The sequence below is a fragment of the Myotis daubentonii genome, chromosome 16 (genome assembly GCF_963259705.1).
Source record: "Myotis daubentonii chromosome 16, mMyoDau2.1, whole genome shotgun sequence".
Classification (NCBI taxonomy): Eukaryota; Metazoa; Chordata; class Mammalia; order Chiroptera; family Vespertilionidae; genus Myotis; species Myotis daubentonii.
The window spans coordinates 33,290,362-33,308,935 of NC_081855.1; the positions used below are offsets into that span (position 1 = coordinate 33,290,362).

At 36.4% G+C, this 18,574-nt stretch overlaps 2 protein-coding genes across 6 annotated transcripts in view; one reads left to right on the forward strand and one right to left on the reverse strand.

Annotated features, from left to right (window-relative positions):
* The window catches only part of PPM1E (protein phosphatase, Mg2+/Mn2+ dependent 1E), a 97,765-nt gene that overhangs the window by 60,086 nt on the left and 19,105 nt on the right, over nucleotides 1-18,574 (forward strand). For all 3 annotated transcript variants that reach the window (XR_009449185.1, XR_009449186.1, XM_059669643.1), the window contains exon 2: nucleotides 14,526-14,644. Coding sequence is in view for 1 of the 3 variants with exons in the window: in XM_059669643.1 (XP_059525626.1) it covers nucleotides 14,526-14,644 (119 nt within the window). In the remaining 2 variants the exon portion in view is untranslated. The remainder of the gene's footprint in view (nucleotides 1-14,525; nucleotides 14,645-18,574) is intronic.
* Nucleotides 1-18,574, reverse strand: part of TRIM37 (tripartite motif containing 37) — a 162,652-nt gene that overhangs the window by 38,563 nt on the left and 105,515 nt on the right. The window contains exon 25 of one of the 3 annotated variants that reach the window (XM_059669642.1): nucleotides 14,820-15,248. The exons of 1 other annotated variant lie outside the window; for it this stretch is intronic. In XM_059669642.1, coding sequence (XP_059525625.1) covers nucleotides 15,200-15,248 — 49 coding nt within the window. In that variant the 3' untranslated portion in view covers nucleotides 14,820-15,199. Of the gene's footprint in view, nucleotides 1-14,819; nucleotides 15,249-18,574 lie in introns of those variants that run through there. One more of the 3 variants, XM_059669637.1, reaches the window with a different exon arrangement.

The following is an 18,574-nucleotide window of genomic DNA, read 5'->3' on the forward strand; positions in this document are numbered from 1 at the left end:
GGCATCCAAATTGGAAACAAATGATAAAATTATCTGATGATGATATGTGCTTAAATGTAGGAAACCCTAAAGGTTCCAGAAAAAACAAGCAAGCAAACAAAAAAACTGATAGAACTAATATATGAATTTTGCAAAGTAGCAGGGTACAAAGCCAACCCACAAAAATCAGTTGTATTTTCATACACAGACAATGAACAATCTGAAAAGGAAATTACAAAAACAATTCAATTTACAATAGCACGAAAAAGAATAAAATACTTAGGAATTAACCAAGGAGGTAAAAGACTTGTACAATGAACTACAAGTTGCTGAAACAAATTAAAGAAGACATAAATGGGGAGATATCCCATGTTCATTGATTGGAATATGTAATACTTTTAAGATGTCAATACTACCCAAAGCAAAATACAGATTCAATGCAATCCCTATCCAAATCCCAATGATTGGTGTGTTTTTTTTCAGAAATAGAAAAACCTATTCTAAAATTCATATGGAATCTTAAGGGACCCCAAATAGCCAAAACAATCTTGAAAAAGAACAAAACCAAAGGACTCACAATTGCTGATTTAATGTAATGCTATAGTATTTAAAACAGGGTAGTGCTGGCATAAAGACATACAGATCAATGGAATAGAATAAAGAGCCCAGAAATAAACCTTTGCATATATGTCTTTGTGCACTGTGCACGAAAAGTCATGTAAAGATGTTCACTAAAGCACCATTATGGTATTAAAAAATTTAAAATAATCTAAATGTTTATTGGTAGACAAGCTATGTAGCAGCCTAAACTAACAAGTTAGGTGTGTGTGTGTTGATATGGAAAGTTCTCTAAAACATATTCTAAGGGAAAAGTACATTTTATAATGATATATATGTCATTCCATTTATGTTACAATAAATAGAAAAAACAGCTGTATTTTTCTGTTTGTAAATACATAGAAAAAAGTCTGGAAGGGTATAATATATAGTAAACTGATAACTTTTACCTTTACTTTTTACTTTATTCTTTGAATTTTTTCAATAAGAATGTGGCATGTATTACTTTTTAATTAAAATAAATGAATAAATATATACGTTATATGCGGAAAAACTAGAGTAAGGGCCCAGAGTTCAGATAATATGTTTCCTGTGTCACTGTGTTGTTAACTAGCTTTTTTTAAAAAACATTTTTTTCTTTAAAAAATATATATTTTTTTATTTTAGAAAGGAAGGGAGAGAGAGAGAGAGAAACATCAATGATGAGAATCATTGATTGGCTGCCTCTTGCACTCCCCACACTGGGAATTGGGCCTGCAACCCAGGCATATGCCCTGACCAGAATCAAATCATTACTTTCTAGTTCATAGGTCGACGCTCAACCTTTGAGTCACGCTGGCCAGGCTACACAACTTTTATCAATTATCTTGTATCTGTTTTCCCAATCAGTAGAAGCTGAATAATTCATTGCCATATATGTTCTTGGCATAAACAATTACAGGCATACCTTACTTTATTGTGCTTCACAAGTGTTGCCTTTTTTACAAATTGAAGTCAAGATTCTCCACCTACAAAAAGATTACCTACCATTTGCTTTATTTCAATGCTCACTTTATTCCAGTGGTCTGGAACTAAACCCACAATATTTTCAAGGTATGCTCATATATATACTGTTAGAGGTTTACTATATAGCCTTCTGGACTTATAAATCTGGGTTTTAAATGTGGCTCTACTAGTAACTTATCTAATCGTTAGGTTCTTCAGCTAGGAATTTCAGATACATTCTATTTCATATTGCTATTATGAGAATTAAGAGAGACAAAAGAAGTGAAATTTTTAGTACATTAGCTGGCATGTAGTGAAAATTAAAAAAATTGTAGCTACTCTTATCATTCTCCCTGAAAACAAGATCCTATATAAAAAAAAGCCTGCCGAAACCGGTTTGGCTCAGTGGATAGAGCATCGGCCTGCGGACTGAAAGGTCCCGGGTTCGATTCCGGTCAAGGGCATGTACCTGGGTTGCGGGCACATCCCCAGTAGGAGATGTGCAGGAGGCAGCTGATCGATGTTTCTCTCTCATCAATGTTTCCAACTCTCTATCTCTCTCCCTTCCTCTCTGTAAAAAATCAATAAAATATATTTAAAAAAATAAAAAAAGCCTAATATGCAAATCGACCAAACGACCAGTCGCTATGACGCACACTGACCACCAGGGGGAGATGCTCAATGCAAGAGCTGTTTGCAGGCCTCAGGCCAGCCAGGGTGGATGCCAGTGGGGCCCCCCTGCCCTCCCATCATCCCACTTGTTGCCCCAAGATCAGCCCTGATCGCCAGCCAGGCCTAGGGATCCCACATATAATTGTCATCAGTATTGTATTCATAATGAATATGGAACAGGTTAGGACTTAAGTTAATATCCAGAAATAGTAACATGGATTTCTAGAACCATTAAATAGGGTTCTATTTTCTAGTTGTCTTTCAAAGAATAATTGTGTATCATTTTAGTAAAGTCCCTAATTTCTTGAGACTAATCAATAATTTCAAAATATTGATTGAAGTAGAGTTCCTATTTAAAAAACCATACAGCCCTGGCCAGGTGGCTCCATTGGTTGAAGTGTCAGCCCCATAATACACCAAAACGTTGCAGGCTCAATTTCTGGTTGGGGCATGTATAGAAGGCAACCAATAGATGTTAGATGTTTCTCTCTCTCTCTCTCTCTCTCTCTCTCTCTCTCTCTCTCTCTCTCTCTCTCCCCCCCCCCCCCACCCCTCTCTCTCTCTCTCAAAAAATCATGTCCTTGGGTGGACATGGATTAAAAAAAATTTTTAAGCCATGAATACTTTTGAAATTTAAATACATTATCTTTTATTGAGAAGGACTAAAGTCTCTAATATAAGTGAGACTTCAGCATACACCAGTTATTTGAGTTGGCAACAAAAATGTAAATATGACCTTAATTCCTGTTTGCCAATGGTTATCACCCATTTACTGATACTACCCAAGTATTATAGCATGGATACAAATTCAATATATGTTACGTAGAATGCTCTTTTGTAAATATATTGATTTTCTACTCTTAAGAAACATTCATTATAAGGAGTTGGGGAATGCTTTAAGCACATATAAATCAGAAGTTTATTCATTCAGTAAATATTTATTGATCAGTGTGCTAGGCACTGATCTGGTCATTAAGTCTCAATGACCAAAAGCACACAGAAAACATTTGCAGTCTAGAGAGAGGAAGAATGGAGACATAAAATAAACAATAAACAAAGTAATTTCATGTAGTGTACAAGAAATTGATAAAGGCTATGAAAAAAGTAAAGGAGTTGCAACATAGTGAGAGGAGTTACAAGTGCAGGAAGAAGAGGAAGAACCATCAGAGGAAGACTGAGAAGACAGAAGCCTGTGAGTAACAGAAGGCATGGTGTTCTGGAATCCTAAAGAAAAGTGTATCAAAGTGGAGGGAATATCAGTAGTCAGATGCTCCCAAGTTAGCGGGACCTGAGAATAGACTGGGATTTAGCAATGTGATGCTGAGAAGTTTCAGTAAACTTGCTATTACTTTTGGTCATGGAGGAGGATGACAAGAAAGATAATTACTGCTAAGCTCTCATTTTTTGTGGACTTGTGGCACTACCGGTATTTTGATCTTTGATAAATGCTTAACATTTAGATTGCTATTCACAGAAAACTTAGGATACTGTTGGCTTTGCTTGAATGTCAGCCTGGTCAATGTGAACAAGTGGTTGTGAAAATTACATTAATAGTAGCAGTAGGGAATGAGCTTTCTGTTGTGAGGATCTCAAACTCAGAACTGCAGGAACTAGTCATTTGGTAAATTGAAAGAAGCTGAGAGAATCTGTGAAGTATGGGTACCCAGGTGGCATTCCTAGAGGTTGCTGTGGAAAGAAAGAAAAACGCTTAAAGAGGAAAAAAATTCAGTGCTTGAATTTAACTTCATTTAGTCCACTAAGAAAAATAATACCAAGTCAGGTGGGTAATTTGCCTTCTTTATTTTTAGGTTAATGTGTCATTCTAGGTTAACTTGGGGGGAGGTGATCAGAAATTCAACATTTAAGTGCTGTTCCCCCAGCAAGGGCATAATGAGTAGATAGCATCATAATATGTGGGCTATGATGAAGCTGCTCCAGATGAATCTTTCTCAAAGTTAATTGATGGGAGCTTCCCACCTTCAAGAATTTTTATTACCTTAGCAATGTTATGCCAAGGCTGCCGAAACACAGCTGTGGGTGCTGTGCCAACGCCTACGTTGCCAGTGTCAGGAAGGATGTACTTTCAAACCTCTAATTTATCTAATAATGTCTTTAGTGATTTGTGTAGGTTTGGCATTGTGATGAAAATGCTTCCTGGCTTGGTTTATAACAAGAATTCAGTATGCAGTCTTGAAATGTGTATTGTCTTAAAATGCATGTGGAAGGTAACAAGTCAACTTAGAAAAAGATCCAAATAAAATACTATCCTATTCATCTAACAGAACTTAGCCACTCTTTATACTTGAAAAATGATGCAAATTAAATGTGTTTTTATGCTAGAATAATCTATTGTGGTTTCTGCTTTATAAATCAAGATAGCAATATATACTAGTAGTGCTGAAAGAGAGCCAGCTTTCATATTCAGTTACAATCTGACACCTTTTCTTTTCTCTAATGAGAAACCATAATTAAAAATAAATTTAAAAAGAAAATGTATATTGGATTATATCAGCCTATAGAATGGAAATAGAATAATAAGCTCTCGTAAATAAATATTTATAAAGAGGCAGGAAATAGTACTCTCTTATTTGAAATAAATATAAAGTTTCATAACCAGTTGCTAACTATTATTTTATATGAAGCTTAATAAGCATGTCTCTTTAAGAAAAAAAGTTACACAAAATCTGAAGGATTTTTTTCTAACTAGTGGATTTGCTGCAAAGATTGATTACATTTATCAAAATAAATATACATCCAACTTTTAGGAATACACCTAGTCTGTAGAGTACCCCATATTGTCTACAAAAGGAATATATAGAGTTTATTTCCATTCTGCTGGCCTGTGTGAAAACATTGTTTGGATCAGGAGTGTCTTAATTTATACTTTTAAACTGCCTTTGTCCTACCTTTGAAATTAAAAATGTTATTTGAAATAAAATTATAGAATTAGAATTTTAGTTTTTAGACCTGAGACTTTAGAGTTATTTTATTACAATTTCTTAATTTTCCAGTTGAAGAAACTGAAATCCAGCATTTAAGCATCTTTTATAAGGTTACACAGCTAGAATTAGAACATGGCTTTCTAACTCCTTATATTTCTGCTATAACCTCCTGTCTCCAACAAGTTAGTTGAATAACAAGTAAGTTGTCAGAAATTTTAGGCCTCCCTCAGTGTGCAACTATGTATGTCCAGGCTTCAAAGTCAGTAGTGATTCTTAATTACTCTTCATTGTAAAAAAAAAAAAATCGTATAGCAACATAGAGAAATCACAATGTTTAAATTATGAGCTAAAGTGATTTCTGAGTAACTGAGATATATTTATGTAAAGTCTTTTTTAAAAAATAAATCTATTTTTTAATATATTTTTATTGATTTCAGAGAGGAAGGGAGAGGGAGAGAGAGATAGAAACATCAATGATGAGAGAGAATCATTGATCAGCTGCCTCCTGCACGCTCCCTTACTGGGGATTGAGCCTGCAACCCAGGCAGATGCCCTTGACCAGAATCAAACCCGCGACCCTTCAGTCCGCAGGCTGACCTCTATCCACTGAGCCAAGCCGGCTAGGGCTATCAGTGTATAATCTTTAAAGCAATAGTCTTTAATATCTTTAGGTAACAGCCAAAGCAATATTGAGAAAGAAGAACAAAGTTGGAGGTATAATGCTACCTGAAATCAAGCTATACTTTAAGGCTATACTAATTAAAAGAGCATAGTACTGGCATGAAAACACATACATAGGTAAGTGGAACAGAATAGGAAGCCCAGAAATAAAACCACACCTATATGGTCAATTAATTTATGACAAAGAAGGTGAAAATATACAATGGGGTAAAGACAGTCTCTTTAATAAGTTATGTTGGGAAAACTTGGCAGATGCATGCAAGAAAAAATGAAATGATACCACTTTTTGAAACCATATACAACAATACGTTCAAAATGGGTTAAAGACTTAAATGTAAACACTAAAACTAAAACTCCTAGAAGAAAAAATAGGCAGTTAACTCTGGCATTGCTCTTAGCAATATTTATTGGGAATGTCTCCTTAGGAAGGAAAACAAAAGAAAAAATAAGCAAATGGGACTACATCAAACTAAAAAGTTTTTTCATAGCAAAAGAAAACATTAACAAAACAAAAAGACAATCTACTGAATGGGAGAAGATCTTTGTCAGTGAGACCTGAAAAGGGGTTCATATCCAAAGTACATGGAACTCATACAACTAACTTAACATAAAGCCAAACAATCTAATTAAAAAATTGGCTGAGGACCTCAATAGACACTTCTCCAAAGAGGATGTACAGATGGCCAATAGATACACGAAAAGACGTTCAGTGTCATTAATCATTAGAGAAATACAAATTGAAACCATAATGAGATATCACCTCACACCTGGAGATTTCTCAGAAAATTAAAACTTGAACTACTATGTGACCCAACAATTTCACTTCTGGGTAGTTATCCAGAGAAATACCAAACAATAACTCAAAAAGACATTATGTGCCCCATGTTCATTGCAGCTTTATGTACAACTAGAGGCCTTGTGCACAAAATTCATGCACTCGAGGGTGGGGGGAAATCCCTCAGCCTGGCCTGCGCCTTCTCGCAGTCTGGGAGCCCTGGGGAGCAGGCCTAAGCCATCAGTTGGACATCCTTAGCGCTACCACGGAGGTGGGAGAGGCTCCTGCCACTGCCACTGCCACTGCGCTCCCCAGCCTTGAGCCCAACTTCTGACTGAGTGGCACTCCCCCTGTGGGAGCACACTGACCACCAGGGGGCAGCTCCTGCATTGAGCATCTGCCCCCTGATGGTCAGTGCATGTCATAGTGACTGGTTGTTCTGCCATCAGGCTGAAATCAGCTCTCTGACATCCCCCAAGGGGTCCTGGATTGCAAGAGGGCGCAGGCCAGGCCAAGGGACCCCACTGGTGTATGATCGTGGCCGGGGAGGGACGTGGGAGGGTTCCAGGGTGTGTCTGACCCATCTCGCCTAGTCCCGATAGGCCGGACCCCAGCAGCAAGCTAACCTACCAGTCAGAGCGTCTACCCCCTGGTGGTCAGTGCACATCATAGCGACTGATCAACCGGTTGACTGCCCCCTGGTGGTCAGTGCATGTCATAGCGATTGGTTGAGTGGCCTTAGCATTCATTAGCATAGTATGCTTTGACTGGTTGAACAGCTGACTGGACGACCAGACACTTAGCAAATTAGGCTTTTATTATACAGGATAGCCAATATATGGAAACAACCTAAATGTCCATCAACAGATGAGTGGATAAAGAAGATGTGGTACATAAATACAATGGAATATTACTCAGCCATAAAAAAAGAATGAACTCTTGCCATTTGCAACAACATGGATGGACCTAGAGGGTATTATGCTAAGTGAAATAAGTCAGCCAGAGAAAGACAAATTCCATATGATTTCTCTTAAATGTGGAATCTAATAAAGGAACAAACAAAACAGAAACAAACTTACAGATACAGAGAACAAACTGATGGTCGCCAGATGGGAAGGGGGTTGGGGTGACAGGTGAATATGGTGAAAGGGATTAAGGAGTACAAATTTCCAGTTATAAAAATAGTCACAGGGATGTAAAGTACCACATAGGGAATCTAAGTCAATAATATTTTAATAACTATTATGTGTCAGATGGTACTAGACTTGAGTGATCACTTTGTAAGGTATATAAATGTCTAATTGCTATGTTGTACACTTAAAACTAATATTTTATGTAAACTAATTAAAAAATAATTAAATGAAGAAACATAAAAACATATAGGTAACAAAGACCCATCTATAATAGTTAATGCCTCCATCCACTAGTTATAAGGATTTGAGTAGTTTCCATAATGATTGTCTTAGTCTGTTTGACCTGCAGTACAAATAATCATAGATTGGATGGCTTATAAATAATAGAAATTTATTTCACACAGTTCAGGAGGCTGCGATGTTCAAGATCAAGATGCCAGTAGATTTGCTGTCTTAGGTGTGTGCTTTGTGGTTCAAAGATGACTATCACCTTGTATCCTCACATGGTTTAAAGGTTAAGAGTACATTTATTTATTTACTTATTTAATCCTCATGCTCAGAGAGAGCGAGAGAGAGAAACATTGATGTGAGAGAGGAACATCAATACTAGAGATCAAACCCACAACCCAGGTATGTGCCCTGACCAGTAATCGAACCCACAACCTTTTGGAGCACAGGCCAATTCTCAACCATCTGAGCCAGTCCTGCTGGGAAGGGTGAGAGCACTTTAGTAAGGGCACTAATCCCATTCACAAGGGCCCAACCCTCATGACCTAATGATCGTTCAAAGGTTCCACCTCCAGTGTTGATTAGAATTTCAACATATGAATTTGAGGGAGGAGGACTAAACTTTCAGTTCATAACAATGATTTAACATCTGCTTTATCCTTAAATACTGCTCCCATATATACTATATGGCTTTTTAAATGTCTAATTTGGGAAAAGACTGACAAAGTAAAATAAAATAATTTATATAAACATTGATAAGTACTGAACTGTTGAAGATCATTAGAATGCAGTCGTGTTTTTAAAATTCAAATCTTCTACCAAGCATGTTTTGTGCTGTGGTTATTTTTGAAATAAAATTGAAGAGTTAAGATTGATTTTGTGTGTCTGAAGAATAAAACTTGTGCTTTTTTTACAGAATTCAGTTTGTGAATTTTAACAGAGTCTGGACTCTTGCTTTATAATATATAACATTGAGAAAGTCAGTATATACAGAAATTCAAATACATAATTCATGTATTTGTGAACATAAATAGCTTTAATAAAGTAGAATGTTTATATGACTAAAAATTAAAACTAAATGGACCCCTATTAATATTTCAATATTGTTGAGTTATTTATGCATATAGTTTATATGTGACTTAGACATAAATGAGACAGATTTTTATCTATGAGTATATAAAATCTATACTTTGATGTTTAAAACAAAGTAACAAGTTGGTATGAAATACATTTCCTTTTGTTCTCAGGACATGAATTACTTAAAGATAGGAATGGTAAGCATCTCAGATAATATATGTTAACAAATAGCAAAGGCTTGTTTTTGGACTATATTTAAGGGATTAATTTGACTTCAAAAGAGCCAGTCCCCCAAAATGACATACACTGGAAAAATTAAAAGACATTTCTAATCATACTCTACTTCAGCAATGTTCTCAATATAATAACATCTGTACCCCAACCCTCCAAATTGCCAGGAGTATTGGCCCTCCTCTGATATTTGCTATGCAGTATATTTACCTAACTTTAAAACCTTCTGTATAAGGATCTTTCAAGCACTGAATGAGAAATGATGGGAAAAGGTGGTTTGCTATGTTATTATCTTGTTACTCACTCCTGGTAATTCTCTTTAAAATGACAAGCTTTAATTATAACCTTCTATTTGAGTTGTATCAAATATTCTGTGATGTGACTATGTTTTAAAATACATTTTGCAATTCTGACTTTTTAGAAATAATCACTTTCACTTCAGAGTCAAAACCATAAGATTACTCTACTGATAGCTTTCTGACATGTAGGAATATCGGATGTGGGTGAAGCGTCTAGCTTGATGTTTTATATCTAGCTATTAGTCAGCTAATCCTCCTCCCTACTTCACTGAAAATATTTTCATTCTGTCTGACAAAAAGAAATTACATTAACTGTGACTAAAAATGTATTTGCAGATGACATTACTGAGACTAATAGTTCTTGCTGTATTCTCAAAAGTTTTACCTTTAGTGAACTTAGATCCAAATATCCTTTTTTTTTTTTAATTCTTGGAAACAAGATAACAATAAAGATTTTTTAGATGGTTTTAAATATAAATTTTAAAACAAACAGAAGGACCAAGTAAACGTTAATACTGATAGTATAAAGTCGCCTTAGGCAAAATATTTGGGTATCTCCAGTTACTTCAAGTAAAGCGTGATTGAAAGGTAAAAACAAGCAGTGCTGAAGACAGTTTAGGTGTATGAAGGGAAATTTTGACTCATAAGGAAGAATTCAATTAACCTAGCATGAAGGGAGAAATGGTAATACTGTTTATACAGCATTTGGACTTCAAAAGATGCCACCAATTTATTTCATAATTATGAAGGCAGTAATTGCCTATTCTGGAGTTGTTTTTTTCAATTTCTCCCCCATCAAAATCAGGATTCAACACACACACACACACACACACACACACACACACACGTATATCTAGAATACTTAGCCTTACTTCATATACCCTATTCTATTTTTTAAAAAATACTGGTCACAATTCATAAATTGATTTTATTACTCACTAATGGATTATAACCTACAATTTGAGAAATACTGATAAAAATAAAGAGAATTTCTAGTCCCCTTTCCCCTTAGGGACATAAACCTTAAACATTGTCATTTTATATGCTTCTAAACCACTGATTTTCTTGGTCTCACCTAAAACTTGTCATCACAAAAATTACACCAGCTCCAAAATCATATAGAACATTCTGTTCTCAGACTACAACACTCTGTCCTAGGTTATGTGCTCAAGTACTCCCACTACAGTTTTAAAATTACATTTAGACCACATTGATTTGCAACTCATGTCTGTTCTTTCTTAGCCAATAGTACATGGTCGAACATTGTAATCATGTCCTTAAAAAGATAATCAGTTCCCATGTCTCTTCTTTACTTTTATAGAATCACTTTGCAAAACCTCAAATCTTGATGAACTAAACAATTTTTTTTTTTTACTTACACATGTTCCAGCATATGCAACCAGAAAGACTGGTTTCATTAAAAAATTGTCTCAAACTTCCAATAATCTCTTGGCACTGTTTGACAGTCCTACTACTCTCTGATAAGACTATTTCATATTTATTTTCTCTTCATCCCTCCTGCCCCATGTGCTTTCTACCCTCACCACCCAGTTGATGACATCACACAATGGTTCTCATTGGTGTGATCCCCAGACCAGCAGCATGAACATCATATGGGAACTTACTAGAAAGGAGAATTCTCAGGCCCTACTCCAGGCCTGCTTAGTCAGAAACCCTAGGGTTAGGGCCCAGCAATCTGTGTTTTAACAAGCCTGCAGGTGATTCTGATGCAAGCAAAAGTTTGAGAACTACTGGTCTAGCCTTATACTTCATTGAGAAGCCATTGTCTAGAACAGTGATGGTGAACCTATGACACGCGTGTCAGAGGTGACACGCGAACTCATTTTTTTGGTTGATATTTCTTTGTTAAATGGCATTTAAATGTATAAAATATCAAAAATGTAAGTCTTTGTTTTACTATGGTTGCAAATATCAAAAAATTTCTATATGTGACACGGCACCAGAGTTAAGTTAGGGTTTTTCAAAATGCTGACACGCCGAGCTCAAAAGGTTCGCCATCACTGGCCTAGAATGTAAGCTCCAAAGGCAGGGGTTTTTGTCCTTTTTGGGCATCTATGTGTCCTGTGGAGTAGAACAGTGCCCGGAACATTGTGAGCCTCAATAGCTATTGTTGAATCACCATTAGATGTGAACTCCCTTATTTTCCTACCAAGAAATTGGAAACCTGCTTGCATCTGTCCCTATTTTTTTCCTTTTTCAATTAAGGAAATGTGCCTCGTCCTATCAAAGGTCAATATTTCTGTATATGAACCGGATATCATCCCTCCTTGCCTTCTCAGGAACTTTGCTCCTTTGTTCCTTCCCTCTCTCCTGCATTAGCTATCAATCTTTCTCTACTAGGTCAAATCATTTAGTATGCAGTCAGATTCTGCACCATTCTAAAACTACAAACTTTCCCTGTCTTCATATCCCCTTTCGGTCACTGTCTTTATTCAGTGGTTCTTGACAAAGTCAATGACTTTTTTAAAGATATAATTTACATACTGTAAAAATTGCACTCTTAAATTGTACAAGTACAATTCAGTGGTTTTACTAGTAGTGTGTTCAGAATTGTTTAACCATCACTACAGTGTAAGATGCAGAACATTTTTATCACCCCCAAAAGAAACCCCCTACCCATTAGCAGTTCCTCCCTGTTTGCACCACCTCCCAGCCTTAAGCTACTCTCCTCTACTTTCTGTTACAATAGATTGCCTATTCTGGACTTTTCATATAAATGGAATCATCCAATATTTGATCTTTTGTGACTGGTGTCTGTAGCTTACCATGTTTTCAAGGTTCATACACATTGTAGCAGGTATCAATACTTCATTCCTTTTATGGCTGAATAATATTCTATTGCATGAATATACTGCCTTTTGTTTATCCATAAGCAGTTGGTGGACATTTGGTTGTTTTTACTTTTTTGCTATTATGAATAATGCTGCTATGAACATTCATGTCTGAGTTCTTGTGTGGAAGTATGTTTTTATTTCTCTTGTATATTCCACTCATAGGAATTGCTGAGCCATGTAGTAGCATTGTGTTTAACATTATAAGGAACTGCCAAAGCTGTTGCACCATTTTACATTCCCACCAGAAATATATGAGAATTTGAATTTTTCTACATGGTCATCAGCACTTGTTGCCTCTTTTTTTTTATTACAGTCATCCTACTCAGTGTGAAGTGGTATCTCGTGGTTTTGATTAGCATTTTCCTAATGACTAATGATTTTGGGTATCTTTTCTTACGGTTTCCTTCTATTTATAGATCTTTAGAAAAATATTAATATCCTTTGTCCATTTTTAAATTGGGTTGTTTTCATTATTGCGTTAAAATAGTTTTTTATATGTTCTAAATACTAGTCTCTCATCAGATATAATTTGCAAATATTTTCTACCATTCTGTGAGTTGTCTTTTCACTTTTTTTTCACTTTCTTTTTTTAGAAATATTTTTTTATTGATTTCAGAGAGGAAGGGAGAGGGAGAGATAGAAACAATAATGATGAGAATCACTGATCGGCTGCCTCCTGCATGCCCCCAACTGGGGATCCAGCCCACAACCTGGGCATGAGCCCTGACTAGGAATCGAACCATGACCCCCTGGTTCATAGGCCCATGCTCAACTGCTGAACCACACCGGGCTGGGCATCTTTTCACTTTCTTGATTTTCGGTCCTATTTAATTCTATTTCGTTGTGTTTTTGGTTTCATATTTAGGAAAACCATTGCCTAATTCAAGGTCATGAGGTTTTACTGCTATGTTTTCTTTTAAGATTTTTATAGTGTTAGCTCTTACATTTAGGTCTGTGATCCATTTTGACTTGTTGTGTATATGGTGTAAGGAGAGAGTCTAACGTGATTATTTTGTATGGATATCCAGTTGTCCCAGCACCATTTGTTGAAAAGACTTGTTTCCCCCCTTGAGTTGTCTTGGTACCCAGTGATTATATGGTATTAAATTCAATGTCCAGCTGTAGCCTAATGGCTCAGTTGGTTGGAGCGGCGTCCCATACACCGAAAGGTTGCGGGTTCGTCCTCGCTGGTTGTCAGTGGTTAGAGCGTTGGCCTGGGATTACAACTGTCTCCTCAGTGGTTACTCACTCATTTTTGCTTGCTTCCAATTTCCTTTGACACAGCAAAGCAATATTTTAAGTAGTATTATTTTAATAATATTTTAAGTAATATTTTAATGGCATTCTCTTGCTCACAATATTCAGTGACTTCCCACTACATTTTTAGTAAAATCCAAATTCTTTTTAAAAAAATATATATTATTGAATTTTTACAGAGAGGAAGGGAGAGGGATAGAGAGCTAGAAACATCGATCAGCTGCCTCCTGCACACCCCCCACTGGGGATGTGCCCACAACCAACGTACATGCCCTTGACTGGAATCAAACCTGGGACCCCCCCCCCTAGTCTGCAGGCAGACGCTGTATCCACTGAGCCAAACCAGTCCGGGCAAATCCAAATTCTTACCATGGTTCAAAGATGCCTGTTCCTCTGACAATATTCCCTGTCATTTTTCCCCTTATGCACTATACTTCATCTTCTTTGGGCCTCATTCAGTTCCTCAAACATACCAAACTCTCAGAAAGGGTTTGTACACATGTTATTTTCTCTGCCTGGAATATTCTCTCCAAAATTCCCACCCCTACATAACTGAGGCTTTCTCATCCTTCAAGGCACGGCATTCCTAAACATTCTAAAGAGTTACCCCTCTTTTATTTTCTTTCACTGTACCCCATTTGTTTCCTTTATAAAACTTGTTCCAGTTTTAAATTATATCCTACTAGAGGCCTGGTGCATGAAATTTGTGCATGGGGGAGAGGGGGCATCGTCCCCCTCAGCCCAGCCTGCACCCTCTACGATCCGGGACTCCTAGAGGAATGTCCAACTGCCGGTTTAGGCCCAACCCCCTGTTTCCTAATTCTTAGTGAAATAGCCTTTTATTTTTCTTTCAGTAATTGCCCTTCCTTTTTGGCTGCTGCTTTAGCCAGAGCCACATCAGATGAAGTCCTTCAGAGTGATCTTTCTGCACATTACATCCCAAAGGAAACGGATGGCACAGAAGGAACTGTGGGTGAGTACCATTCTGCATTATTTGTTTGAAAATATTAAAATATTCTCATGTGTAGTGATCCACAGAAAATGTCTGCCAAATACTAACTTTAATTATGTTTACCCACTGGTTAATTGTATAGTAGAAGCATGGATCATTTTACTTCTTTTATCCAGGCAAATTATGAGGTTTTATTTATTAAAGAAGGTATATTTATTAATGTATTAGACTTATACATATTAGATAAGCTCTAAAGAAATACCGATTTTTATAAAAATTAGGGAATGACTACAAATTGTTAAGGAATTTAAATATTTCATTCTGTTTGTTCTATTTCAAGCATTTGCCTTTCAACATGGTGCATAAGGAGCAAAGCATATATTAATGAATCAGAGTAGCTAGGTTCCAGAGAATCTGAGGCAGATATAACAGTAAACATTCCTGTTCTTCCTTTATCTCTCTAGATCATTTTGATAGAAAATTGGCAAGGAAGTAATTCCTCTGCTTGTTTCTACTGAGAGTAATTGGTTCACTTGGAACCAAATTATTCCAGAATCAAGTTGGATGGAATTCCTGCTACAATGCATTGGTCTTCCTTCTGGTACTGATGCATAAAGTAAAAACCCTGTAATGAAAAGATAAGGGAGATTAAATTCTGCTTCACTGCAGCCAGGCTGATGGCTGACTCAGCTCCAGCTCAGTTCAGTGACATTAAGACTGATGAGTAATTTACAGCTGTTAGGGGGTGGACTACTGCTTTGAACAATTTTCTCACCCTTTTAAATTATTTTTTCATTTCAGGCAGCAATTATTTATATACTAATGTTCTATACCGCTCCCCACAGAAGGAGAATACCTAAAGTAGCAAGATTGAAATACTGCCCTACATGCCTACTTTGTAAGAATTTTCTGACATCCTCCCTCTCCCATAGGATAGCAAAAGTGAAATGAAGGCATTTTTTCTTTTGGTGGATATTACTGGTCGTTTTTTTTTTTTTGGTCGTTTTGATTGTATATTTTTCCAAGAGATTACCCAGTAATGTATTCTCCATGCCACTGCTGTGATTCAGCATGATCTATTCTAATTCAGGACTGTTTGCAAGCCCTTAATCTATTTAACCCAAATCACTCAATATGAACCGCACTGAGGAGAATACCTACAGGGCAAATTGTGTTTCTCCATATATCAGAGTGGGAAATGAGCATATTGAATAAGGCCTGCTGTCATTGAAATGCCTTTTGTCTCTTTAGTTGTTTCCACAAACAGGTTTAAAAAAAAAAAGTTCTTTTCATGTTTATATCGTCCCTAACAATGTTTGTTAAACAACCCTGCATATCTGTTGGTACAAATTTATTTAGTAGATGTAATGTCTGTCCAGACAACCTAAAATCCATTTGAAATATCCCAATGTAAACATTAAAAACAAAAAGGGGAAATTTATCATTAATACAAAAGGAATTAAAAGAATTATTAAAATACTGTGTGAATGCATTTGAAAATCTGGATATTTTCTGGAAAAATACAAGTTAACAAACTTTTCGTAAGAAGAAAGAGATTGAGAAGATTGTCAAGAAGCTAGCTATTTTCCCCAAAGGACAAAGAGCAAGTGATTCTCCAGGTGAACAATTTCAAACAATCAAAGACACATAATTCCAATGCTTTTGAAAATGAATTATTCGATTTCATAAAAAGGAAAATTTGCACAGTATAACACTGACACCAAAACTTAGACAAGCTGTCTAGGACAAGATTTAAAAAAGAAATGAGATCAATCTTAATAATAAATGTTAAATAAATTAAGTAAAATATTGATAACATTGAGTACAACAGTTATTTTGATGACTCTTTTATTGAAAGCCTACCATATACTTAGCGTTTTGCTGGCAAAATAGCAGTGAACAAAACAAAAATATTGGGAAGTCTGTTAGCATAATTTATATATTAATAGGTCAAAAGTAAAAAAACACAGAATAATCTCTACCTGTGTTGTCCAGTGCAGTAGCTACTGAGTGTATGCAGTTACTGAGTACTTGAAATACAGCTAATATGACCAAAATACTGAATTTTAAACTTTAAGTAGCCACACTGCAGCTAGAAAGGTATTTTATTGAACAGTCCAGGTCTATAAAATAAGAGTAATATATAAACCAAAGAATGATGTAATGGTTTATATTATTATCAGTTATTTGTTTCCGAATTCATTTATCATTTTGCAATCCTCTGTTGTGACTGAGTCAAATGCATATCCAAACACATATTTGGAGTGATACACATAGGCAACTGCTGGCTGAAAGAGATAGTGTCTGGCAGCTGGTGCTTAAAAAAAAGATTGGAGTTGCTTAAAACCATCAAAATGTGTTTTCTCTTGGCCTCAGTTTCCCTCTTATATACACCTCCTCAGGTTTTACTTGTTCTTTCAAATGTACCCTTGATTTTCAGTTATATAAAAATGTCAAGGGGACAAAACCACAAAACATAGTTTACCACCCTGGATTATGTTAATGAGAAAAACAACAAAAAACCTTGAAGTCAATTTCTGAACAGTCATTTTAAAAAGAAACTTGAATAAGAAAACAAGTAACTGTAGTCACAGGTTTAGGCAATGTCTGGGCAAGGAATATAAAATGAGACTAAGTTCCCAGGACGTTCTAAGAACACACAGTCTCTCTTTGGGACTTGTGTTGTAGATGGCAAGAGGCATGCACAGCCATTTGCCATCTGGCACACATTTTCTTAGGCTGTCAAGCTATATGTGACTTAGTAAAGTAAAACAAAAATTTGAGAATTGTAAATTTTTTTTTTTGACCTGGGATGTAAGTAGAACCTCTAAAATACTGTCCTGAGAAAACCTAATCTCCCGTTGGTTATTTCAATAACTGCAGCTTGAGGAGAGGACAACTTGAGTGGAGGTGATGTGAGACAATAGGGTCAGTACTATTCAGTGTTGCTTAAAAGGCTTTCTTTCATATCTGTCCATACACTGAGGGATACAAGTCAGTCTCAGAAACCAGCTAATAGGTTGAGTAGTAGACTTAATAGTCTGGGAGTAGAGAATCCTTTGATTGTTATCTTTTTTTTTTTTTTCTATCCAGGGTTACACACATAGAATGTAAGTATTTTTTCCTTAGAGAAATAAAAAACGTTGTTAACCTATTGGCTAAACTATTTAAGCTACTGCCTAAAGCTTTAAATAAATAACAAAAGACATCAACAGCCCTAGCCAGTTTGGCTAGTGGTTAGTGTCAGCCTGAGGACTGAAGGTCTCTGATTCAATTCTGGTCAAGGGAGTAGGCTCCATTCCCAGCTGCCAGTCAGAGCGCATGTGGGACCCAGTCAATTGATGTGCCCCTTTCACATCAATGTTTCTCTCTCTCCTCCTCCTCCTCCTCCTCCCTTCCACTCTCTCTAAAAAAATCAATGGGGGGAAAAATATCCTTGGATTAGGATTAACAAAACAAAACAAATCAACAAAAATAATTTATTTCTGAGTTATAATCAGTTACAGAAGAGAAAACGGGGAACTGGAAAGAGGAAAAGAGGCTAGGAAGGGGAGACAAAGACAAACGATAAGGTAAACTCTTCTGGTCCCTGTAGTTTATGAATAAATAATGTTGCTCAGAGGCCTTTCCTGTTCTAATCAGTTGGAGAGCCACTGTTCGTATTTCACTCATCTAAGCACAGGGGGCTTGGCCTTCCAGATGATAAGCATGGCAGCCAGCTGAGCAGGAAACTGCCCTGAACTAGAGAGCAGTGGCCAGAGCACTGTGTGGGCTGACAAAACCCAGGCATGGCCAAGACCCAGCCCTGAACCGAGCTTTCTCCTCATGAAACAGGATCATCATAGTGGCAGCTGCTGGATGATTTTCTAATAGTTAGGTTGTCATTTTCTCTTTTCAGAAGCAGTACTTCGTTTCTCTTGAGAAGAAGGAATTTCTTCTATTAAGGAGGAG